The following is a 26,016-nucleotide window of genomic DNA, read 5'->3' as shown; positions in this document are numbered from 1 at the left end:
AGCTGGGTAGTGAGCCTCAGCATAAGGGAGCTGGGTAGTGAGCCTCAGCATAAGGAAGCTGGGTAGTGAGCCTCAGCATAAGGGAGCGGCTCTAGTTGGCAGGTGGCTCTGGGGCCAGACAGCATGAATAACAAGTGAGGGCAGTTTGTGCTCTGTGCTGCTGCCACTGTCTAGTTTTTCAGGTAGAAGTTCTAAGCAAGTGAAAGAAAACAGCTTTCCCTTGGCATCGAAGTCAGAAGGGCAGCTCCTCTCCTGCTGCCACCTAAGAGCAGCGCTGAGGTCTCCTGGCTGTTTTCTTGGCAACTTCTCTATTTTTTCCTAAAGAAAATCCACTTCTTCCATGAAAGGAGGCTATAGAAAATAGAGTTACCTGGTTTTGGGAGATGGTGAGGCAGCATGATGTCACTTTCTTTACAAACTTCTGACATGAGCAAAACATGCACTATTTTATGTTTTGTTTTCTTCTCCCTGGCAAATGGTCCTAAAATGCTTCCCGTCCATTGGAGAGCCTGTGATCCTCACCTGATCATGGGTTCTCTCCCCCTCTGCTCCCACACTTTGGTTACAGCTAGGATGAGCCGCGAATTGATGCTCAGTGGGAACCAGTGCGGCTGCAGCTCTTTCAAAACAAAACCGGAGAAAAAACTTGTTCATTGATCAAATTACAACTTTTTAAATATATTAAAGAAGGGCAAATATTGTTCAATATAGACCCTGACTTTGACAGTTATTAATCAACAGGATAAAGAAGTAACTTCAAGTGTGCTGGAGAGATGTTCAGAGGTTAAGAGCACTGGCTGCTCTTCCAGGGAACCTAGGTTCAATTCTTAGCACCCACATGGCAGCTTGCAATTGTCTGTAACCCCACATCCAAGGGATCTGGCATCCTCACACAGACTTACATGCAGGCAAAACACGAATGCACATGAAAATGAATAAATATTAAAAGAAAAAAGAAAAAACAACTCTTAAAAAAAAAAGGAAAGGTAAATATGTTTAATATAGATCCTGACTTGGGCAGTCATAAATCAGTAGGATAAAGATGTGACTTAAACTATTCTAATGCACTATTTTATTCATTTTATCTGCGTATAGATAAAAACCAGGCAACTTTGATTTACTTTAGTTTTAAACAGTTTGGAGGTAGGTGTGCTTGTGTGGTGGCCACGCCATCCCCATGGTCCTCGTGCCCCTCCTCAGGAGCTGTCTGCCTGTTATTTTTTAATCATTTGGAGAACATAATTGGATCCTTATTTCCCACCTGACAGTGAAGCAGAGTCCAGAGAGAGTAAGTATATTTAAATGTGCCTACCACAGAACAACAGAGGTAGTCACATGATCACATGAGAAGGGAATTATTTCTAAGCATAATGATTAAATTAGCTATAAATTATGCCTGCTCTCTTGCACTGTGCTTCACAGTATTTGTCAGATAGAATTTAAATAAAATGCTCTCACCAACATGAAAACAGGTCAGGAAGGAGGATGCATCCTGTGTCTTCGCTTATGTGTTTTGTATTGGTATTGCTGTTTTCTGTTCTGGAGATAGTTTCCCACGTTGCCAGTTTGACCTGGAAGTTGTGACCCTCCTGCTGGTCTACTAGTGAGGTTCCAGGCATGCATCACCACACCCTGCTTAGATTGTATGCTGCTTCTTGAATCAGCTTTCATACTTTGTTTCAAAATGGCGGTCTAACTAGCCGAAGGGATATGCCCCATGAAAGTCTTCACTTACCAGGAAAGTGGGACAGAGGGGAGGACATCGTATTGGGACTCTAGGTGAGAGAAGCATGGGAGAATGGGGAAATAGAAGGGTCCAGAAACCTAGAAACCTGCAAGAAGAACATTATGATGGGCAGATCTGGGCCCAGGGGTCCTGCTCAAACTATGGCACCAGTCAAAGATAATATGTTCAGTAAACTTCAAACCCGTACCCAGATCTAGCCAATGGAGAGGACATTCTCCACAGTTGAGTGGAGATTGGGGTCTGACTTTCACACGTACTCTGGTGCCTCATATTTGACCATGCTCCCTGAATGGGGAGACCTGGTGGCACTCAGAGGAAGGATAGTAGGCTACCAAGAAGAGACTTGATGCCCTATGAGCATATACAGGGGGAGGAGGTTCCCCTCACAGTCATAGGGGAGGGGAAAAGGGGAAAATGGGAGGGAGGGAGAAATGGGAGGATAGAAGGGATGGGCTAACAATTGAGATGTAATATGAATAAATTAATAAAATATATTTTTAAAAAAGCAAAACAAAATGGTGATCTATGGTATTTGCTACACATATGTAAAACACACAGTCACTCCATTACAGTGCATAAGGATAGTGTGGTAGCCACAATGCTGGTCCTTACTAGTGCTCCTTACTGTTTGCAGTTTGAACGATGTAAAACACTGTTTCACGGTTTACTTCTTTGATGACTAAGCTTAAAATACAAAATCAAAAACAAAAACCCAAAGAACAGAAAAAAAATAAAACCTGAATGCCACATCTGTGCCAGCATCCACTGCCACCACTCTGAAGAGTTAGGGCTCAGGTACCAATGAGAGGCGCCAGTGGGGAAAGGCACTGGCTGCCAAGCATGACAAAGTTCAGATCCCACTTGGGGGACAGAGAGAACCAACTCCCACAAGTTAGCCTCTGACTTCCGTACATTCACACGTGTGGGCTCACACAGCATACACATGCACACAGCAAACAAACAAATAAATAAAAGTTAAAATTAATATTCAGACATGGGTATAGAGCGAGGTGGATTTTCTTAGGTCATTTTCTATCTTGTTATTTTTTTCTGTGCATTACTCTCAACAAACCTCCCGGAGGCAACCTATGCCTCATTCTTTTCAGCATGGTTGCTTTCCTTCCAACAGTTTATATTCTAGCTACCGGGAGGATTTTATTTTAAAAATAATGTAGATAAACCATTTTTTTTTCTGTGAGTGAAAAGTCGGGCTGGCAGGGCTAAGTGGGTTGTGTGAGTGAACAAAGATAGGGCTGAAGGTGATAACTTGGAGCACACAGACTGCTCAGGACTGGCTGACAGTAGGATTTTTGTTAACACGGTCAGAATTTATGCACCAGAATACCCTTCGGTTATCAGGGAGCTTGAGGCAAGCTTGCATATCTCAGAAGTCAGAGCGCCAGCTGAGCAGAGAACACATAGTAGATCCTGGACTCCAGTTAGAGTGCAAATAAGAAAATTAGAATTTCTTACCCATATCCCAGATGGCTTGTTGTATTTTAAGATCTTTGTAGTATGAAAGAATTTCCAGGTAGTAAAATATTGGTGACTTGATTTGCAAATTGTTTTCTAAGCACATCATACATTTTAAAGGTGACAGCTAATCTGCAATGTGTGTTTTAGTGCCAGTGCTGATAGTAGGAAGGACAAGTGTTAACGGTGTTCTCCTTAGAAAGTGTGCTGAGTATAATAGTAAAGATAACTAGGTCATATTTTATCAGCAAGAATGACAAAGTCCTCACGTAAGACAGACATTTGTGTGGAATATTGGAAAAACTGGACAGATACCATTAAATTAAAACATGTAATTTTAATATGCTTCATGATAAGATGAAAATATTTTTAAACCATTCTAGGGAAAGTATACACAGGAAAAATACTTGAAAAGCTCAGTTTGGAGGCTGGAGAGATGGCCTAGAGGTTAAGAGCAATGACTATTCTTCCAGAGGTCCCAAGTTCAATTCCCAGCAGCCACATGGTGGGTCATAACCATCTATAATGTGATCTGGTGCCCTCTCCTGGTGTGTAGGCATACACCCAGGCAAAATACTATGTAAATAATAAATAGAAATAAATAAATTTTTCTGGGCATGGTGGTACATACCTTTAATCCCAGCACTCAGGAGACAGAGACAGGCTGGTCACTGTGAGTTCAAGGCCAGCCTGGTCTACAAAGTGAGTCCAGGTCAGCCAAGGCTACACAGAGAAACCCTGTCTTGAAAAAACAAAAACAAAACAAAAAAATACCAAAAGAAGAAGAGGAGGAGGAGAAGGAAGAGGAGGAGGAGAAAAAAGAAGAAGAAAAACTCAGTTTGGGTGTTGTAAACTGGAAGATCTTTAGCACTTTACACAGTGAATACTCAAGTTCATAAAAGGAAGACTAGACTTCTATTTTAGATAAATATTTGGACTCCAGAGTTCTGTTCAAAGGATGGGCCTGCTTTTCAATTTTAGTATTATATTGAAGTTAACACATGTCTATATATTACTGAAAAGTTGTGGTCTTTAGGTTTACAAATAATTATTAGAAAAAAGAATCTTAGTGAACATGTTTAATGAGAATTTACTGTAAATAGCAGTTTGTAAGTCCCACACTCTTAATGTTTGAGGAAATCAACTGTTCTTCCTTGTAAAGGTGTTTGTTTCTTTTATTTTGTATCAGCCTTTTTCTGTCTAAGTCTTTAAAAGGGACAGGTCTGACCCTGAGGAGCCCTTGGGTCCTTTGCCCAGATGATGACACCTACATTGCCTCAGAGCAGTTTGTGTGTGAGCCAGATGCCAGACACTCTGCCCCAGGGAACAGATGCTTTCATTGAAAAGAGAGTCTTTCCAACTTTACATGTGCACTGCACACAGACTTCTCATGTGTACTGCACAGGCACTTCTCATGTGTATTGCACACTGTCTTTCCATGTGTACTGCATGCCGACTTCTCATGTGTATTGTATGCATATTTCTCATGTGTACTGCACAGATGCTTCTCCTGTGCAGTGCCCACATACTTCTGTATGTATTGCAGACTTCACATTGGAAAATCAGGTTCATGATCTGTCTCCTATATGAAAAATAATGCAGTGATCTTGGGTCATAGGAAAATTACTGTTGGTTTAATTACATGTGCTAGATTTATAAAAGTATTGTATGTCAAGCCTGTCAGTAGTTTTAGATTTAAAAACGGCACATTTTGCATCTCAGTACAGGTGAGCTGCATAGTGGTAGGGACAAGGTACTGCAGACTTCAGTGTAAAGGAAAAGTGTCTTTAACTGTCCTCACTGTGTTAGAGTAGAAAACCCTGAACTGTGAGTAAAATATAGGAGGCAAAAGATTTTTAAGTGTGTTCTGTCTTTTTTAAAAATTTTGTGTGTGTGTGTGTGTGTGTGTGTGTGTGTGTGTGTGTGTGTGTGGTGTTTGCTTACAACATGTGTGTAGTGCCTGCAGGAACCAGAAGACGATGTGGTGTCCCTGGAAGTGGAGTTAGAGATAGTTGTGAGCTGCCATGTGGGTTCCGGGAACCAAGCTCAGGTCTTCTGGAAGAGCAGCCAGTGCTCATGACCTCGGAACCATCTCTCCAGCCCCTCCTCCTCATTTTCTAAGGGTGCCACTAACTATCTGTCAAGCTGGTAATTAAGTTAGAGATTTAGGTAGCTAATGTGATGTTAATTTCATGTAGCAATTCATTAAAAGATGCAGTTTGTGCATTTTGCAGCGTATCTCATTCAGCAAAGTGCTGTTGATTATAAATTGCACAGTAACTGTTTAGCATGAGACAAGTCGCTAACAATTACATTATGACACAGTGCTCTTATATTTGCTTTAGCAGATGTATTCTGGTTCTATAGAAATGAAACTTGAAAATCTCATTTGTCTTAGAGTCTACTATATATGTATTTATTACTGTGGTTTCATTTTTGATAAGAGTAATTAAGATAAGGGCATGTGGCCCGAGCTGTTCTGTGACAGCATCCCTGAGGACTGTAGAGAGTAGCAGATTTTACATAGTCACTGGCTTCTTGGACCAATGATGGGATGCACACAGTTTGCCCTTAGATAATTAACTTGATGTCACACGCCTCAGTATTTTTTAAAGTAAATGTTACAGATCAACTCGAAGAAATTGTGTGCTGCGGTTAATCTACTTATTCTTTTCTTTAGCTTTGCAACAGTAGCCCCTGCAAAAACAGGTAATAAAAAGACAAGCTCAGACCCTGGTTCCTTCCATAGGGATTTCTCATGTTTTCTTAAGAACCAAAACCAACCACACAAACTCTACATATATGATGAATACAATTCAAGGGGAAGAATGGAAAAAGGAAATGTAGAGAGATGGACAGAAGCCAGATAAACAGCTAGACATACAGAAGTAAGCTTGAAGAATGCAAAAATAACAAGATACTTTGGAAGTAAAGGACCATTTCAACAAAGCCACAGCATTCTTTCTCTATTTCGCTGTCCAGAACATTTTTCAGGCTTTGTGGTGTGGCTGAAAGGTAACATATTGGAAAGATAAAATGGAACTTTGGCTCTGATAATGAAATCATTTCACTCAGGAAAAGATTAGAAAGCATCAGATGTAATTGGGTGGATGACCAGGATATGCAAGAGGGGCCTGAGGATGGTGGCAAGCCAGTGTGAATTACAGCATCCAGACAGCCTGGCATGGTCATCCCTCCAGCCTCAGAGCCTAGAGCTGAGCCCCTTATTTGCTGTGATTTACCATGTCTACATTTCTGTGATGGTCAATAGAAGAAATTAAAATCAGCCAACAACAAAACAGAGTCCTTATTATAGGGTACTGTCACAAAAGACATTTGAAACTTATGAATTGTTCATTTCTAGATTTTTCTATATAATGTTGTTAAGTGTGGGTACAACTGAACACCATCCCCAATCCCGACTTAGGAGGGCATGTGGCAGCTCTCTACTGAGCATGCATGTAGCCATGTTGGAACTGCTTGGCAGACCCTTCCTTCTTCAGTCATGACAGAGCTCCATAAGGTGACCCTCAGATCTCCATCTCGCTGTTCTGCACCCCTCTCCTGTGGGTCCCCTCCACCCCATCCCTACCATGGACACCTTTTTGTAATCCCTCCAGCTTGAGTTTGCCCCTAGTAGTCAAAATGCCCATAGGTGTCTGTGTATTGGGAAGGAGTTTGACCATTGATTAATCAAGATGGATGGGGTGTGGGGAAGATGGATTCCTTTACCTAGCAGGCAGGACTTGTAAACAATGCACACTATTGCTTTTGTTTCTCAAGTGTAGTTAAATAGCTATTTATTTCTCCTGGTACATGTAACCTAGATTGCTTCTCCAAAGCAAATTGTTTCTTTTAGTATCTTCAATTATCTGGCACAGTGATGCATACAAATCGTTGATGTTTGTCTCAGTAACAAAAGCTTCATTCTTTCACCTCTAATAGAGTCTGTGGACAGCTACAAATTGCTCTGTCCTCAAGATTTTGTTCAATCATGAAAAATTAGACTCTTCTTGGTGTTCTTATATTGTAATATCAGCATCTTTTTAGCCTAGTGGATGTGAAACCCTGATGTGAAGATTCCCGATTTCTTTCAGGTTTATACTAGATAGAATCAAATGTGCAGGAAATGCCTCCTTTTCCTACCTTTGTAATAGACATCTCACATACATAGCTCATAACCTTTCTTGTGACTAAGGGTCAGCATTATGCCAGTAAACCACGGAAAGTCTGGGAGCAAACCATCTTTAGCATTTGTCAGACTGGTAGATGTATCCCCTGCTGTGACAGATGTCACACTACCAATGGTTCTGGCTTCCAGAATGTCACCTGAAAATGATTGTGAGCACATACTGCTTGGAAAAACGATCAGCTCATGTCAGCCGTAGTATGAGAGGATCCTGCAACTGGATTAGTAACATGGAAGTGCAGAGATCTTGGGGCTTTCTTACAGAAGTCACTAAAGTCTTTGAATCTTTCACATGAAAGTCAGACAACCAAAAGCACTTTAAAATTGAAGTTGGCCCGGAACTTGCTATGTAGGCCAGGTTGGTCTCAAACTCACAAAGCGCTGGCAGTAAAAGTGTGCACTACTTACTACCCCAGCTCAAACTGCTGCATTCCTATTTTGCATGACTCATCATTCAAAATTAGAGCACGTTAGCAAAACAGAAGGCAGAGTTATTTCATACCACCCGTGATGAGTTGTGGCTGTTCTGTTATCCGCTTGCCAGCCTCGCTGTAGTGTAGTCTCAGAGCCTAAGTTGAGGGGCACAGTTGCCTAACTTCCCCCTGGGTGCTTATGGAAAGGGTGAGATGGTTAGACTCAGCAGTAGGTATTACCTGCTCTTTTCTTTGTGATATCCTTAAACGGTAGGGGATAGAGTAGTAACCATGGCAAAGTATTGTTAGGATATGGCATTTAGAGATGCCATAAGTCACAGGAATTCTAGCAAACCACTGTTGGTGCTGTCATTACCTCCCTCCTCTTTTCTTGGCCTATCTAGTCACCTGCTTTTGACTCACCCAGTGTTATCCTGTGTTTGGAATTCTTCGTACTTGCTCATGTTCCACGCAGATTGTGTATGTTGGCACTGTCCTGTTGACAGAATGCCAGAGATAATAAATATAGAGGAAAGGTTTCGTTCAGCTCACAGTTGTGGAAGATTCACTTCATGGCTGATTGGCTGGAGTGGTTTTGGGCCTTGGTGAGGCACATCATGGTGGTGGTGTGGAGCAGAGGAGGCTGAGAAGCTCAGTGCCTCAGTCCCCTTCTGAGGGCATGGTTCCTCCTCCTGAAGACATATGTCCTCAGAGATTATGCCGCCACCCAGTGTCAACCTGGGAACGGAGCTATAAAGCAAGGGCCTTAGGGGGACGTTTAGATTCAGCCTGTAGCAGTTTGATATCTTGACAGGTCCACCCACAAGTCACTTGTTTGCTGCTGGTTTTGCCTTATGTGAGTTTCCTCTCTGGAACTTTGTTTTTGCTTAAGTAAAAACAATGAATTTTGCTCTTAGTGTTTGTTTGTCTGCTGTGTTTAATTTCTCTGTTAGTTGTGTTAGTGACTATTGTATGGAGTTTCTCTATTAATATGTGTGTGTTGTATTGAATTTCTCTATTAGTGTGTGTTGTGTGATTTTTTCTATCATTGTATTGAATTTCTCTATGTATTTACTGTGTTGAGTTTCTCTATTAGAGTATGCTGTGTTTTCTATTAATATGTGTCTATTGTGATAAATTCTTTAAAGTGTCATCTTTTAGGCAGAATCTAGGTCACCTTCAGTTTGGAGAAGTCTTGCTGGGTCATAAGGTAGAAATCTAGTGTGGAAGTTCATTTCCTCTAGGGCACTTTGTAATATCACATGTCAAAGCTGTCAGTCTTTGAGAGCAATCTGGGTTCTCAAAATTATTATCAGTATGCTTTTCTCACTGAGAATTTTGTCTTTGACACTTTCTACCGAAGGGTGCAGGTGCAGAAATTCTCTCTGTTTATCTTCATTGTATTTTGTAAAGTTCCTTTAAAGCTGTAAATTCATACTTTCCAGAGTTTTTCTCTTATCTCCACAAAGAATGGCTATTCTTTATCTCCGCTATCAGCGATTCCCAGAGACATCTGGGGAATTTCTTCCTGCTTTTATAACTGACTTAGAGCTCTGACATGCTTTGTCCTGTGACATCCCTTCAGCATATTTATTATCTTTTCCAGTTCCAATGTGAGCTTAAATTGGTTCAGTAGGTTCTAAGCCTTACTGTCTTACATTTGGCTTTTCCCATCTACAGTATCTGTCACACCTGTGGGTCTCCTTTAGGCCTTTAGTATTCTTCTTCAACAAAATAAACACATACAAAGTCTTTACTTGTTCTGGTGTTGGCTCCCTGTCACTACATTTATGGTAATGGTTCTTTGATGCTGAATTCATTTCTCAGGTGACTGTTCGTCTTAGGACATGTACTAGACATTTTATTTGAAAACTGTGGAAGTATGTTGAAGGCTAAGTTGAAATCTTTCTTCAGAGGGATATAAAGCTTGGTTTTCACCCAGTGCGTCCTCACAGCTAGACCGTTCAGGACTGAGCGTGCACACAATGCATAGTGTACCCTAGAGTCTGCTGTTTCTTTCTGCTGTTGTTTGGTGGCCAGAACTGCACAGCCTTAAGCTCCACCTTTGAATATGCCAGTGTCCTGGGAAATGGACACTATAGTGCTCTAACCTGGGGGACCTGAATCCCTCATGGATCTCGACTCGGTAGCTTCTCCATCTCTAGTGCTTCATTACCTCCAGGCTAATAATGCTGATGTTTTATTTAGCTAATGCATTCTCAGAAAAGGTCTAGATTATTTAATTTTTCTTTACTAGCAAGTCCACCCAAAAGTTACTTATATATTACTATATAATTTTTTTCATTTACTGCAGGCAGGTTTCTCTTTTTCTTCCTTTGTGTATATTTACATATATTTACATACCTAGAGACTATAGTTTTAATGTATTTAAATCACTTTTCTTTTGTTTGCTTTTCTTAAAAACTTAATATGTTTCCAGCATAAGATAAACCAAGAATTCACCTGTGGTTTTCTAGTTATCTCTCTGGTTTTATTTTTTTATATTGAATCTTTGGGTTTATATTTTTTACACAGTTTGCTCATAACCTATATTTATTTTATTATCTCATATATGAGATCAGAATCTTATATTAAAATTTATGCCATCGTTTTTCCCTAAGGTTGTGAATTCTGGCTTTATAGCATATTAAACCTTCCTAAGTTTCCATTCCACCACCGCTCTGGTCCTACGGGAAGTTGTGCTTTAGTGACTCTGATGTGACTGTCACTTTGGTTTTGCAGGCTTTGCAGAACTTATTGACTAATTGAGGTTTATTTTTCTGAATAAACATTATGGTTTGTCATAGTAACTGAAGCATTTTTTCTTTAAAATTTTGTGAAATATAGAAAACTGAAAAGAATTGAATTAATTCTTGCCAGGGGCATGGTGTCCCCCTCCCCCACCCCTGTGAATTTTTCTCACGGGTATCTCTGAACTTGCAGATACTCCACCTCTCAGCCCTCCCACCCATCTTCTGTGGTCCAGGAGCATCATACCACAGACTATTGTATTTTCTGCATGTTTTTAATACTTAGTGTAACATTTACCTTGATGAGTCTTTAGGTTTCTGTTACAAATAAAGCATTTTTCATTATCTTTTCTACTAGATTTGGTGTAAGTAAAAAGATTGATGTTTGAAAGCCGGGCGTGGTGGCACACGCCTTTAATCCCAGCACTCGGGAGGCAGAGGCAGGTGGATCGCTGTGAGTTCGAGGCCAGCCTGGACTACAAAGTGAATCCAGGACAGCCAAGGCTACACAGAGAAACCCTGTCTCGAAAAACCAAAAAAAAAAAAAAAAAAAATTGATGTTTGTAAGTTTAGTAAGGAGGTACCACTCAAGACCTTTGGTCATTGCCCCCACAAAACACTGCTTGTCCTTATCCTCACTTCTGGCTCATTGCATATGCTGAGTGCTCTCAAGAGGTGATCAAGAACAGCATTGGTTCTGGCTGAGTTCCTCCTGTTCCAGTCTTGCAGCCAGAGGTGGCTGGGCTTTGCTTCTGAGTCATGGTGAGTGGCATTGTGGTGAGTGTGGCACTGTGTTGGTGCATGGCTTTGGCATGAAACAAAATATTCACCACGGTTTCCCAGTTTCCCAATTTTGTTTTGATTTCTCTCGTTTCCCTGGTGACTTCTTTTTTCTCTTTAGCTAGTTAGAATTGTGCTGCTTAATTTCCATGCACATGGGGCTTTCCCAGCTATCTCCCACTTTGATTTCAAGTTGAGCTTTGTTGTGGCTGGAAAACACACTGTTCTCATCTAGTTTTTGAGCAATCTAGTTTGGCCTTAGTAGATACGGTCTGCTTCTATTGCTTTGGATAGCTTACATTGATTTTCATTTACTAGAGTTGTTGTTAATTACATTAATGCATGTGGTGCAGGGCACTGACCCCAGTGCCCTGACTGTTAGGAAGCATTCACTCTACCATTGAGCCACACCCCTGAAAAACTAAGCAGTTTAAAGTGCTCATCATCCTGTCATTCTGTCAGTGAGAGCAGCTCGATCGACGTGGAGGAGGCTGTGTCTTTGCAGAGGTGGTAAGGATGGGTAATCAGTTTGCTCACTTAGCCTGTTGGCAGGACTTGATATTGTGACTATATTTCTTAGTTCTTCCTAGATTTACTTGTTGACTCTCAGCTAAAAGCCACTCTCAGATTCTTGATAACATTTCATTCATTGGATCAGTGTTTCTTTTCCCTTCCCCTCATTCATTCATTCATTCCTCTGTGTTCAGTTATTTATTTTGGAGGACAGCAGGTTGAAGCCAGCAGTTTGCATACGCTAAGCACATGCTGTTTGAGTTTTCTTTGCCTGCTGTACCAAAATGCCCAGGGCTGTCAGTTAAAAGGAGGGAGCGTTTCTCTTGATTCCTAGTTTTTAGGTGGTCCAGCGCCACACCTTTGGGCAGGAGGCAAAGCAGAGAGTCTTGGATACTGTTTACTTCCTGACAACCTGGCACAGAGGAGCAGAAAGGCCAGGGACACCACTTCCTGAAGCCCTACCCCCACATTGTCCCCATCTGATTGTGAGCCTGTTAGTTATCGGTCACCTGATGACGTCTCAGCCCTCTTGCTCAATCCACCTAACTCTTTGAAGTCCACCTCTGAGTACAGTTGCTTTGGGCCAGGCCTCCAGCACTTGAGTCTGAGGACACTCCAAGGGCTGGGTCTACCATGTGCTCTCACTCCAAGGCACAGCCAGGCTCTTCTGCAGCTTTGTAGCCAGCAGGGACAGGTCACATCTTACAGTCCAATCTCTTTCCCACAAATTCTGCTGTGAAATTTGAAAGGATCCCGTTGTGATTCAGCATCTTTGCCTCATTCCAAAGTCTGAGCCGTCATCAGCCCGCACAGCCTCTCCAGCACTCAAAGACCTCTGCTCGAGTGTTCCAGGGCTTCGGGTGGCCACTTTTAGTGGCCATTGTTTTGCTCTCCATGTGGCCATGTGGAAAATACAGCTTCTTAATAACATCTTTGAGGTGGTGGATTTCAAAGTGGCGGCAGCTTTGCAGTCTCTTTAGAGTTCCTCTCATTATTGCATGGTCAGGACTCAGTTATGTGCGTGGATTCAGATAAAAGGCTCAGCATTTCCACATAGTTCTGCAGGCAAAGAATCTGTTTTCATTTTTCTGATTAACTCTTTATTTTGCCTTTATTTGTATGGGAGTATTGTAGGTGTATGTACATGTTCATGTGTGTGTGTGTTGCACGTATGTACTGAGGGCAGAGGCTGACATTGGATTTCTTCCTCTATCATGTCTGTTTTCTGAGACAGTGTTTTCACTCACTCAGCATGGGGCTAATGATTCTGCAAGACTAGCTGGCTAGCCCAGGAATCCTCCTGCCTCCACATGTGATGTGCACTGTCACACCCTGTCACATGGTCCTTCCCCTCCCCTCCCTCCCTTCCTTCCTTCTCTTTTTCTTGAATGTGGATTTTGAGCATCCAGACCCAGGGGCATTCCAAGCACCTTACTGACTGTGCCGGATCCCTGTTCCGTGTTTTACCTTCATTGTTGAAAGCTGAATTGATTATCAATACAAAGTTTTGGGCAGGTGGTTTAGTTTTCTTTAAGTAGTGTAAAAATGGAGTAGATACAGGTTGGGAAAATGGGTGAGATTTAAGCAGCTGCCACATCATTAATCTCTCTTCACTGTATTCCTGGTTAATATATATTGATCATCCCCTGGTGGGAAGGAAGAGCTGGGCAGTGAGCTGCTGTGGCTTCCTGTTTCCTACCGTGCACATTCCCACCTCTACTGCTTTGTATTCAGGCCTGAGCATCAGCTGCTGGCAGAACACTTCCCCACTGCGCCCGGCCGCTCTGCTAGTGTATGTGCAGCAAGGCTTGCTTGCTATTTCCTATGTGTGTTTTAAACACGTTTTCTGCACACTATGCTTATGAAACCCCCTTGTCTTGAAAATGCTTTCTTCTGCCCACCCCCACCCTACCCAGGGTTGAGTCAGAGATGTGCCACCTCTGTGAAACCACGCCTATCACATCTTCATCCGCCGGCAGTCAGTCAGTTGTCCTTCACAGCTGCCTGATTGTGCCTCTGCGCCATGTATCTAATTCCTAGTTCTGTGTGGTGCCCCTTCAGGCTCCTCTCTATTGAACGTGACTTCCTGACTACAAGCACACCCAGCCCTCTTGCCCTGAGAAATCTCATCTCTTTTGCCCTGTGTGTAGCATCTGGGCTTTCCCCTTCATATCCAGGGTCCCAGGAAGCAGTCTGGCTTCACCCGCCCCTGTGCTTGCCCCTCCCCACACCTCCGCCCATGGATGAGATGGCGTTGACCTCTGGAACGCAGTGACCAGGCTCTCAGACATGAGGCCATCCTCATGACCACACGCCTGGTAACTCTTTTTAATACCATCCTGTGTGTTTAATCCTCCCAGCCACAACAGCTTCTGTTTGAAACCGGCAGAAGCTCTGGTCCCCAGGCACCTCACTATCATAGGTTTCATTTTATCTTTTGAGTTCCTACCTTGTTTCTTCTTACTCCTGGCTCAGCCTTAAGTATAGCAATTACCCAGGCCTCAGATGTCAGGCTCACTTTTCTCTCCACAACATGATCTCTTTGGCTGGTCATTTATTTACTTTTACAAAAACAGCTCTCACTGTGTATTCCCAGATCTCTGCCTCTTAGCCCAGACCTCTCTCTGGGGGAAACAAAAGAATGTGCATGTATATTTCATGTGTCACCATTTCTAGATTGCTGTGTAATCTTGGTAATTATTTTAGATGGTTCTCTAATGTTATGTTAACTGGCTCTGCCTTAATTAGCCTAACCATTTTCCTGCTGAAAATGACTTGTTCTGAATTCCCAGCTATGGTTCACAGTCCACACATGTACTGAGTTGAGGTTCTGTGGAATGCAAAGTGAAGGGACTTCCCCTCTCAGACTGGCTCAGTGCTCTCATATAAAGACAGGAACCTCTGTGGAGCTTTTGGCAGACTGTCCCCCGGCTTTGTGTTCTGCCTCTGTTAAGAGTCTTGCCCTCACTGCTGAAACTGCAGGCAGCTTTTCACTCTGACATAGCCCGGAAAGAACCCCTCTGTGTAGCACCATCACTGTGTCTCCTTCCAAGCACCTAGGATAGAGATCCAGTGAAGTCAAGAAGGAATGAGTACAGCTTGAAAAAAGGTCTAGAATGTGTCCACCATTTCTGCCGCCTCCATGTTCTTGGCCAGAGAAAGGCTATGAGGACGTGAAAGACAGCCCAAAAGCAGTTCCCAAGAGAACACATGATAGAAACGGAAGTAACTTTGAGCCCAGAAGTTAATGACATCATAAATATTAGAACAAGAGCTTGAACTTAAGAGAATGGAATGAGATGAAATGGGAAATAAAACTAAGGGAATAAAACAACAGCAGCACTCCAAAGCTAATGAATGAAATCAAAACAGTTAAGAGTTTAATAGCTAGAAAATGAAATTGTTGGCATAAAGGTAAAACATTATGGAATTATAGAGAAAGCCAAACAGAAGAAGCCAAAGAAAAAGTAGGAAGCAGTATAAATCATGGTGAGGGGGATCCACAGTAAAGAGTTGGCATTAAAGGAAAGAACCTTACCCCAAAGAAAAATGTATAAGAAAGTAGTATGTTGGGGGACATACTAGAAGAAAAGTTTCCTTAACTAGACTAAGATGCCAGAAGGCAAGGGAGAATGTAGTATTTTGAAAGGAAGAAGTGTTTTTTAGCTACCAAGATGAAAATAGAGCCAGGGTTGGGGGGACATACTTGTTATCCCAGCACTCAAAGAGGCTGAGGCAAGAGAATCACTAAGTGTTCAGGCCTGAACTACTGACACCAAAGACCATTTTATGTGTGTGTGTGTGTGTGTGTGTGTGTGTGTATGTGTAACAGGGTGTGGTGGCTCAGCATGTAAAGGTGTTTACTGCCAAGCCTGATGAGTTTTACCTCTCTTACACACATAGAAGAAAGAGAGAAGCAATTCCATAAGTTGTCCTCTGAACTCTGCATGTTTCATGGCACTAATAGATGTCCACAGACAGACAGATGTGCGTACGTATGTACGTACATACATACATATATACATACACATAATAAATTTTAAAAGAGGGATTGGGAAGATTGCTTAGTGGGTACAGTACTTTGTCTGCAAGCATAAAGACCTGACTTCAGTTCCCAGAACCCACAGAAAAGCTGGGCATGGGAGCACACGCCTGGAATACCAGTGCTGGGGGTAGAGACAAGAGGAGCCTAGGGATTTTTCCAGTTGTCCTATGTAGCTCAGATGACATGATCAAGGCTTAGTGAGAAACCTGCCTTACGAACTCTAATGGAGAGGAGTAGCACATGACGCAGCCAATGCAAGCTCTGTTCTTCACATTGTACCTATCAAGGTGCAAACCCCCACACACAGGCATACAACACACAGGTTCACCCATATGCATAGTATACAACACAGGTGCATCCACACATACACACATAGGTATACAACACAAGTGCACATACATTTATGACATACACTGCACGTGCATCCACATGCATAGACATTCGGTACAGGTGTGCGCACACACACAGGCATACAACACAGGTGCACCCACACATGGGCACATGACACAGGAACACACACACATAGGCACATGACACAGGTGTATACAGGCATATGACACAGGTGCACACACACATAGACATACAACACAGGTGCACACCCAGACAGGAGCACATGACACAGGTGCACACACTTTCATAGGTGTATGACACAGGTGCACACACTTTAATAAGTGTATAACACAGGTGCATCCACATGGTACACATTGTGCTAAAATTAAAGACACAAATTATTGAAACTAAACAACTTTGTAGACTGGATAGAAATGTAATGACAAGTAATAGAGGGTGGAATATGAAATTGGAACATGTAAGCTTAAAAATATTTCTCTAATCCTTAGCTATAGGAGTTTTGTTTTTTGTTTTTTGTTTTTTGTTTTTGTTTTTTTTTTTTCAGAAATAACATAAGGAAACAGAGATACTTAGAAATTCTGTTTTCTTTTTGAGACAATCTCAAGATGACCTCAAGCACGTAGTTCACTCACCTCATCCTCCTGGGTGCTATGATTAGAGGCCACCTCACTCTACAGCTAGTTTTTGTGTTCTGTACAAAGCCAAAAGTTATATTACTTTTATATACAACAACATAATTTTGACTATTTCACCTACAATTTTTTTTCAATGCCAGGCACTATTTAATTAACAACAAAAGAGTCTGGCTTAGTAGTGGTGTACATCAATAATCCCACTGCTCAGGAGGCAGAGGCAGTGGGATCCTAAGGACAGGCGAGCTTGGGCTACATAGTAAGATTTGGTTTTAAAAATAAGAACAATTGAAAAACAGCTTATTCTAGAAAGTATGTGAAATAATAAAGTTATCATATACCCAGTGAGAACTTTAGTGAGACTCAGTGTAGGTAGGGTTTCAGGTTCACAGGTCACCCTCCCAAGTGACTTCTCATCTTTATACTTTCAGAGTTATTTTCATTGCTCAATGGCTCGCACTGTTGTGACAGCTCACCTCCTAGCTTATGGGAAGTTGGTGGGGAAACTGCCCCTCCTTAGGGTGATCATCGTTTCTCAGTTTGTCACCCTTGTCTGGTAGCTCAAAGAGTGCCATGAGCAAGTCATAGCTCACTATGTGCAAGGAGGGGAAGCCAGTGAGGAAAATGTCAGTTCATAAAAGAGTGACTGCCAGGGTAAAAAAGGCTTGTTCAGCAGTGCTCTGCAGAAGCCAGCTGGTTGTTCATGACATGTCACTGCAGTGTTTGAGCCATGCCCCTGCCTTCCCATCCTGCCCCAGGGTTGCATACTCAGTAGGTGTCTTCTCTTCACTAAGTGTATCTATAAGAGCATGCGTGTCGCTGGGCATGGTGGCATGCCTTTAATCCTAGCACTCGGGAGGCAGAGGCAGGCAGATCACTGTAAGTTTGAGGCTAGTCTGGTCTACAAAGTGAATCCAGGACAGCCAAGGCTACACAGAGACACCCTGTCTCGGAAAACTTAAAATGTCACAACAGGAACAGAAGGTGTTAGATAAACTGTCATCATCATCAAAGGCAAAGTGGTTATTACACTGCAGTGCTTTGGTCCAGTATGAAATTCAAATATGTACCTTGTAACAGCCATGTGAAAGTAATGATTTCAAATATTTGGCTTTTTCTAAAATAAGTAATATATAGAGGAATAATTTCTGTTTATATGCCCAAGGATCCAGCAAATCAAAAACAGACTGAATCATGGCAAATAATCATGGCTTAAATATATAATAGTTTAGAGAAATTGGATAGTTCACGACATTTAAACCAATTTGCTTCCAAAGCAGCTGCAGATGAGGCCGGTTTCCTTTCTTACTGAGTGGGTTTCACTTGTCTTTCTAGCTCCACATGGCCTCTTGACTTACCCTTCATCATAAATGCAAAGAAACATATGTAGTGAATATTGTGTTCAGTTGCATTGGTGATTTTATTAAACCACGAGCCATCACAGTCTTAGAACTTTCTCATTTTAGGGTGAGAAACCACAAATGAGTGTTTCTTTATTGTTGTAACTTTCTGTTCATTGATGCAATCTCTGTGGTTACAGCACTTCCTGATCCCACTGACCACCGTCTCATGACCACGGGAGGTATAGTCACTACTGTATTTTTTACTATGTAAGAGCCTTGTTGCTCATACAGATACCATCATCCATTGCATAGAAGCTTGCTGGAGCTGTCAGTAAAGGCTTATGATGTCAGATACCCCATAGGAAGGTTGACTTTCCTGCTCTACTGGGCCAGCCTTCTCAGAGTGGAGTATCAGGAGAGTCTGTAGCTCTGTGAGCAGTGAGGAAGGATTATCCACTGGGGGAAAGAATTCTGATCCGTGTTTCTGTAGATTTGGAATGGGCACCTCCTTAAAATGTCCACAGTGTCAAGACATAGCTTTGTTAATGGAGGCCTCTCACCCTTTTGATAATAATCTTAGTTTTTAAACAATTATGACATATGTACAGTTTTACCAACAGATTTTTTTTTTTTTGTCTTAACAGAAATCCTAGAGGCTGGCACTAAAGGAGCTTCTGAGTCTCTTAAAGGTGTAAAACGAAAAAAGATTGTTGCTGAGAATCACCTGAAAAAAATACCAAAATCCCCCCTGAGGAACCCTCTTCAGACGAAACACAAGCAAAACACAGAAGAGTCATCATCGCTCAGCGTTCTCCAGAGTGCATCAGAATCTCACAAGAAACACAACTGTGTCCCTGCTAAAAATGGGAAGCAACTGACCAAGCAAAATGGAGAAGCACCTGGGATGACTGCTGAGGCCTCCAAAGCTGAAGACTCGGTCTCCCCAAAGAAAGCCTCGTTTCCTCAGCACCGGTCAGAGCTGCGGAGATGGCGGTCCGAGGGCTCAGACCCAGCCAGGCTCGGTGGACACAATGGACAGTGGGGCTCCAGCTCCCCGTCCAGTAAAAGCAGGCCTGACACCAGTGAATGTAACTCTCCTTGCTGTAGCAGCACGCCCCCCTCCTACACAAGGACCGCGTTCGATGTCTTACTGAAAGCAATGGAGCCAGAGCTGAGCACCTTGTCACAGAAGGGCTCATCTTGTGCAGTAAAGACAGAAAAACCGAGACCAAATAAAAGTGTACGATCCCCTTCTAAACTAAAGAACAGCTCCCTGGATGCCCCAAATCCTACTTCCCAGGAATCGGTCGCCGAATTGCAGTGTTCTCCGTGTACCTCATACCCAGTACATGTGGCCTCCACTCAGAACAGTGAGCACGTGGCAGCTCAGTGTGTTTCTCACCTAGACAACCCACATGACCACCTTGCTCCCAAACCTAATCCACAGAGTCAGCAGCTGCCGGGGCATCTGGCCTCACTAGGATCTCTGACAAATCTGCACACCCCCGAGAACTCAAAACTTGAAGCGGTTTATAATACACCAGTGACGTCCGCTGTAGGTCTCACTTCTCCCTCCAGTAGAACTCAGGTTACTCCTCCACACCAGCAAATGGATTCTGTGTCACCTTCGTCAGTAAGCCCCGCCAGCTCTGCACAGTCGCCCCCAGGGCCGATTTACAGCTCCACCCATGTTGCTTCTGTTGTTAGTCAAAGTGTAGAGCAAATGTGCAATCTTCTTCTGCGAGATCAGAAACCAAAAAAACAAGGCAAATATATCTGTGAGTATTGCAATAGAGCATGTGCGAAGCCCAGTGTGCTTTTAAAGCATATCCGCTCCCACACTGGAGAGCGGCCCTACCCCTGTGTGACATGCGGGTTCTCGTTTAAGACTAAAAGCAATCTGTATAAGCACAAAAAATCCCATGCACATACCATCAAACTGGGTCTTGTCTTACAGCCCGAGGCTGGTGGTTTATTCTTGTCCCAAGAGTGCCCCAAAGCACTTAGTGTCCATTCAGATGCTGAGGACAGTGGAGAAAGTGATGAAGAGGGGCCTGGAGACGGGAGGCAGAATGACCCAGGTGTCATGGACCTGCAGCCTGTGCAAATAATGAAGAAGATAGCCAATCCTGAAGCTTTACCCAAGTCTGTTCCAAGCAATTCAAATCATGTGGTCAGTGTCCTCTCATCACAGGACAGACCTTCAGAGTCACAAGCCCTGGCAGAGTTACCAAAAGTTGTGGTCCACCCAGTAAGTGTATCCCCCGTAAGAACTGACAGCCCACAGGTGGCCAATCCCAAGTCTGAACTTCCTAGCACACAGAGGCAGAAGGACCTTCACGTTGCAGCAATCCTGTCCCACTCAGCTGGCGTGTCTTCCCTGGAGACAGATGAGAAGTGCCATCAAAAGGGGGGTGCGAGTCAGTTGGAAGGGAAGCCAGATTCTCACAGTGGAACAGCGCACGCACAACTCCAAAGGCAGCAGGCCACCGACGATCCCCAGGAGCAGCAAGGAAAGCTGCTTCTGAGTCCTCGGAGCTTAGGAAGTACAGATTCTGGCTACTTTTCACGATCTGAAAGTGCTGATCAAGCTGTGAGTCCACCAACTCCATTTGCCAGAACTTTCCCCAGCACGGACCCAGACCCAGCTAAGAGCAGTGGACCCCCTGGGCCTGGAGTCCGTTCTCCCGCACCTTCTGCTCGGGCCACTGGAGAGAAGTCATCAGTTGTAGGGCAGATGCGCCCACCCTTGGCAACTAAAACTCTGGAGGAAAGAATTTCGAAGCTGATCTCAGACAATGAAGCCCTGGTCGATGACAAGCAACTGGATAGTGTGAAGCCCCGGAGAACCTCACTTTCCAGACGGGGAAGCATTGACTCCCCCAAATCATACATATTTAAAGATTCCTTCCAGTTTGACCTAAAACCCATGGGACGGAGGACAAGCTCCAGCTCTGACATACCGAAGTCCCCATTCACCCCAACTGAGAAGTCAAAGCAAGTGTTTCTCCTGTCTGTTCCTTCCCTGGACTGCCTGCCTATTACGAGAAGTAACTCCATGCCAACCACAGGATATTCAGCTGTCCCTGCAAATTTAATTCCTCCCCCTCCTCCTCTGAGAGGAAGCCAATCATTTGATGACAAAATTGGCACTTTCTATGATGATGTCTTCGTGTCAGGACCCAGCCCGTCCATGCCCCCAAGCGGACATCACCGTCCCCTGGTCAGACAGGCTGCAGTGGAAGACTCCACAGCCAGTGAGAATCATGTGCTGGGATCTGGGCAGTCTGTGGATGAGAGCTGTCAAGGGTGCCCTGCCACCAGTCAGCCTGGGCCAATGCAGACCAAAGCAGCGCAAGCCCCTCACCTAGAAAAGAAGAAGTCGCACCAGGGTCGAGGGACCATGTTTGAGTGTGAAACCTGTCGAAACAGGTACAGGAAACTGGAGAATTTTGAGAATCATAAGAAATTTTACTGTTCAGAGTTACATGGCCCCAAAACAAAGGTAACTGTGAGAGAACCCGAGCACAGCCCAGCACCCGGCGGGACACAACCCCAGGTTCTCCACTACAGAGTTGCTGGCCCCACAGGTGGGTGGGAGCAGACGCCCCAGATAAGAAAGAGGAGGAAAATGAAAAGTGTAGGCGATGATGAGGACCCGCAGCCACGCGAGAGTGGGATGTCCCCAGAAAGCACTGAGGCCCTTCAGCTACAGCCTGTCCCAGGCTTGGCTCCCAGTCCATCTAAACAGGCCACGGCCACAGCTGGTGACCAGGCACACAGAGCCGTCCATCTGCAGAGCTCTCCTGTCCAGCTTGTGGCCAGGGTCCCCGAGCAAGCCTTGCACCTGAAGCAGTGCCCCGCGGCTGAACAACAGCTGAATTCTGCAGCACAGGACAAGATGGAGGTGAAAAGACAAGGCGGTGGCATCTCTGTCATCCAGCACACCAACTCGCTGAGCAGACCCAGTTCATTCGACAAGCTGGAGCCCTCGGAAGGAGGCACTGCCTTTTCTTTACAGGAGCTAGGCAGAACTGGGGTACCTGGAGCTCTGAAAGTGATAGGGATCCCACCCGAGGAAGGTCACCCACCTCGGGATGCCACACATCAGACGGCACTGACACATGCCCTTAGAGGAGAGCCACGGGAAAGTCCCAGAAAAATTCCAAGTGAGCGTTATGTGTTGGGCCAGCCCTTGAGGCTTGTCCGGCAGCACAACATCCAGGTCCCAGAAATACTGGTCACTGAAGAGCCAGACCGGGACCTGGAAGCCCAGGGCCATGACGAAGAAAAGTCAGAGAAGTTCACTTGGCCTCAGCGCAGTGAAACCTTATCAAAGCTGCCAACAGAGAAGCTGCCACCCAAAAAGAAAAGGCTCCGGCTGGCTGAGATAGAGCACTCCTCAACAGAGTCAAGCTTTGATTCCACGCTCTCCCGGAGTCTCAGCAGAGAAAGCAGCTTATCCCGCGCGTCCAGCTTCTCGGCCTCCGTGGACATAGAAGACATGTCCAAAGCAGAGGTGTCCCCCAGAGCTGATTTCCCAGCTAAAGCAGAGTTTCTTCTGATTCCACTGGGCTCGAACACACTGAGTGTCCCTGGAAGTCACAGGGAAATGAGGCGTGCTGCCTCAGAGCAGATTAGTTGCATGCCCACGTTGATGGAGGTCTCTGACTTCAGAAGTAAGTCCTTCGACTGTGGGAGCATTGCTCCTTCCCATGCAGCGCCTGTGCTCCTTGAATCTCAGCCCTCCAACTCCCCGTCTGGTGTTGGGAATGCTGGACACGTGCCCCTTTTGGAAAGGAGACGAGGTCCCCTGATCCGGCAGATATCTTTAAACATACCTTCAGATAGTCACCTATCTCCTGTCAGTGCGTCATCTTTCCAAAATATTGTTCTTCCTACTGTAAATGCAATGCCGCTTCAGGGCCCAAGACTTTCTGACGCGCCTTCTGCTGAGTTTCCTGCACATACCGTGTACTCCCAAACCCCGGCTGAGGACCTTCAGGCAGAAATGCCATGTTCCAAGTCTACTGACAGCTTTCCTCAACAGCTTTTTGGTGTCCATTTATTAAATAAAACCAACATACCCCTTTGTCACCAAAACACACTGCTGTGTCTGCCAGCACCTGTACAGGGTGGCAAACCAGGTGCACATCCCACAGCGTGCATGTCCTCTGCAGGCGAGGGTAGCTTTGCTCCCAAGTACCAGCTTCAGTGTCAAGCACTCACTTCAGGCCAGGGTTGCTCTTCTAGTCCTCTGCATCCTTTACCTAATCCAGTTCTTCCAGATCAAACTGGAGCAGATCCATGCTCGGCTTCAGGAGCAGTCAGCATAGCCGATCCTGTGTCTAAATCCTGCCCTCCGCCTACACTGGAGCTCGGCCCACCAACCGAGCAGGCGCAGAAGGGACTACCATCCTTTATGCTGCCAGTGCACCAACAGAGTACTGTTCCTATGTACTGTTTTGCAACTGTCACATCTCTGCCACAAATCTTAGTGACCCATGACCTGTCCAACACGCCAGTTTGCCAAACTAATCAAAGTATAGTGCCAGTCAGCGAAGAACAAAATTCTATGCCAAAATCACAGAACCATCTCCAAAATGCGTTGCCAACACCGGAGAAGGATCTTGCTTACAAAACTGTTCTCCCAGAGATGGGCCAAAATGTTTCAGTCTCAGACTCCTTTCCGGCAGTTCAGAAGGTGTCTGTTGGTAGATTGTCCCCGCAACATGAATCCTCAGCCTCGAGTAAAAGGATGCTTTCCCCAGCAAACAGTTTAGACATTGCCATGGAAAAGCATCAGAAGCGGGCTAAAGATGAGAACGGAGCTGTTTGCAGCACAAACATCAGCCCCTTAGAGCTGCCATGCTCAAGAGCTAGCGAGATCCAGAAGCCGAAGAAGCCAGTGCTGGTGAGGCAGCTGTGCACGACAGAGCCGCTGGAAGGAGCAGCGCTGGAGCAGGGTGCTTTCTCTGCATCTGAAGGGAGCAGCGAGAATGCTAATTTGGCGCAGGTCTTAACAACTGATAATTTGTCATCCGGACCCTCTATGTTTGCAGTCACAGACCGTGAATTGCAGGAGTTTAACACGAAGTCGTCCACTTCGTTGACTCCCACCATGCGAACTTCACCTGTCCCATCAGAAAGTGCCTGCGCTTTGCCTCTGCAGTCTGCAGACAACAGCCAGGACGCGGAGTCACCAGGGGAGAAGGAAGGCAATGTCCAGGGCCAGAGTCAGCGTCCAAGCCCTGGTCTTTCATCGGTCAGCAGTTCAGACACTCAGCAGCCACCATTCCCCAGCCTCAAGACTGCAACCAGCTTTACTTGGTGTTACTTGCTCAGACGGAAGTCCTTGCCGTTGCCTCAGAGCGACCAGAAGACGTCCGCCTACACTGGCTGGGCAGTGAGCTCCAGCAACCCAAATCCACTTGGTTTGCCTACGAAAGTTGCTCTTTCTCTTCTTAATTCTAAACAGAAGACTGGAAAGTCAGTGTACTGCCAAGCAATAACCACCCATTCAAAATCAGATTTAGTGGTCTATTCAAGCAAGTGGAAAAACAACTTAAGCAAGGTACTTGAGATATAATTTATCTTCAGATGTTGTTTGTGCAAATTAGTCTCACCAAGTCCTGATGCCTTTAAGTGCCTTACTTACAATAAGTATTCTAATTTTGAATGACAATTCGTAGGTTGTGACTATTAGAGGGGACATGACATTCTCCCCAGCAGTCCCACTGGGAAGAGTCACCTACAGTTCTGGAAGTGACTCCATCTGTAAATATTTTGCAAGCAATAACCTCCTGGGGCACTGAGCGTTGGTTTGTTTTTGTCTTTCCCTTCACCTGACTTCACTCAGTAGGAGGTGACACATTGACTTTTCCTTCACTGAGGAGTAGTTAGCTAAGAGAAGATCATGGCATTGTCTCTCCAGGGTAATTTGGAAACACCAACCTGTAGATGACCAGAGATTCTATTGTGAAATACACAAAGGACCAGAAACACTTGTCTTGTGCCTCCTGTGCACTGGTCTACTCTTGCCATGTCTGTTGCAATATTCTAAGTGAACGTATGAGAGCCACTGGCTACTGCCAAAAAAAAAAAAAAGGTGCATGGAAGAACCCATTCTCTTATTAGCTTATTTTATCAAGATTTATGGGATAATTTAGGGTCATGGCATTATAATTTGAAGTAATTTGTGGAATTCTCAATAGAATTGTTGGTTTTCTAAAGTGAGGGAAGTCATTTAAGCAATCAAATAAATAAGGCATTATGTTAGGCTCTGGTCACTGAGAATTATTGATGGCCTCTCTGACTTCTGCAGGTTCACAGACATATAGTTCTGATCCATAAGCATTTATGAATCAATCCATATCAACTCCTGCAGGGCTAGCCTTACAGTAGAGGTCTGCATGGCTCTAGCACGGCTGTTCTGTGGTGGTTTGGGTACAGGAAGGCACTCCAAGGTGGTGTCACTTTAGTGGAATCAATGATGATAATAGTAACAACAGATATTTTAGACAAATAAGTAGTTTTTTTTTAAAGTTAGTAGGTCTTTAAATCATGCATAAATGAGAAGAAATTCTAGTTTGAAAAGACTTCTGGGACCCTGGCATGGACAGGAGGCCTTGTAATGAGTTTGAAGTTGACAACACAGGTGAAAGTCAAAGTCTGGACATAGTGATGGAGAAGTGTCTGTGTCAGGAAAAGAAGGTGCATCCAAAGACAGGGGGATCTTGTTGTTTTTAACTTCCCAGACTCCCAAGTGCTCTCAATTAGA

General features: G+C 44.3%; 1 protein-coding gene across 3 annotated transcripts in view; it reads left to right on the top strand.

Annotated features, from left to right (window-relative positions):
• The window catches only part of HIVEP1 (HIVEP zinc finger 1), a 121,197-nt gene that overhangs the window by 69,305 nt on the left and 25,876 nt on the right, over positions 1 to 26,016 (top strand). For all 3 annotated transcript variants that reach the window (XM_084795435.1, XM_084795434.1, XM_084795436.1), the window contains exon 4: positions 18,881 to 24,810. In XM_084795435.1, coding sequence (XP_084651561.1) covers positions 18,881 to 24,810 — 5,930 coding nt within the window. The remainder of the gene's footprint in view (positions 1 to 18,880; positions 24,811 to 26,016) is intronic.

The sequence above is a fragment of the Acomys minous genome (genome assembly GCF_964271855.1).
Source record: "Acomys minous genome assembly, chromosome: 9".
Taxonomy (NCBI): Eukaryota; Metazoa; Chordata; class Mammalia; order Rodentia; family Muridae; genus Acomys; species Acomys minous.
This window is presented reverse-complemented; position numbering and strand designations above follow the sequence as displayed.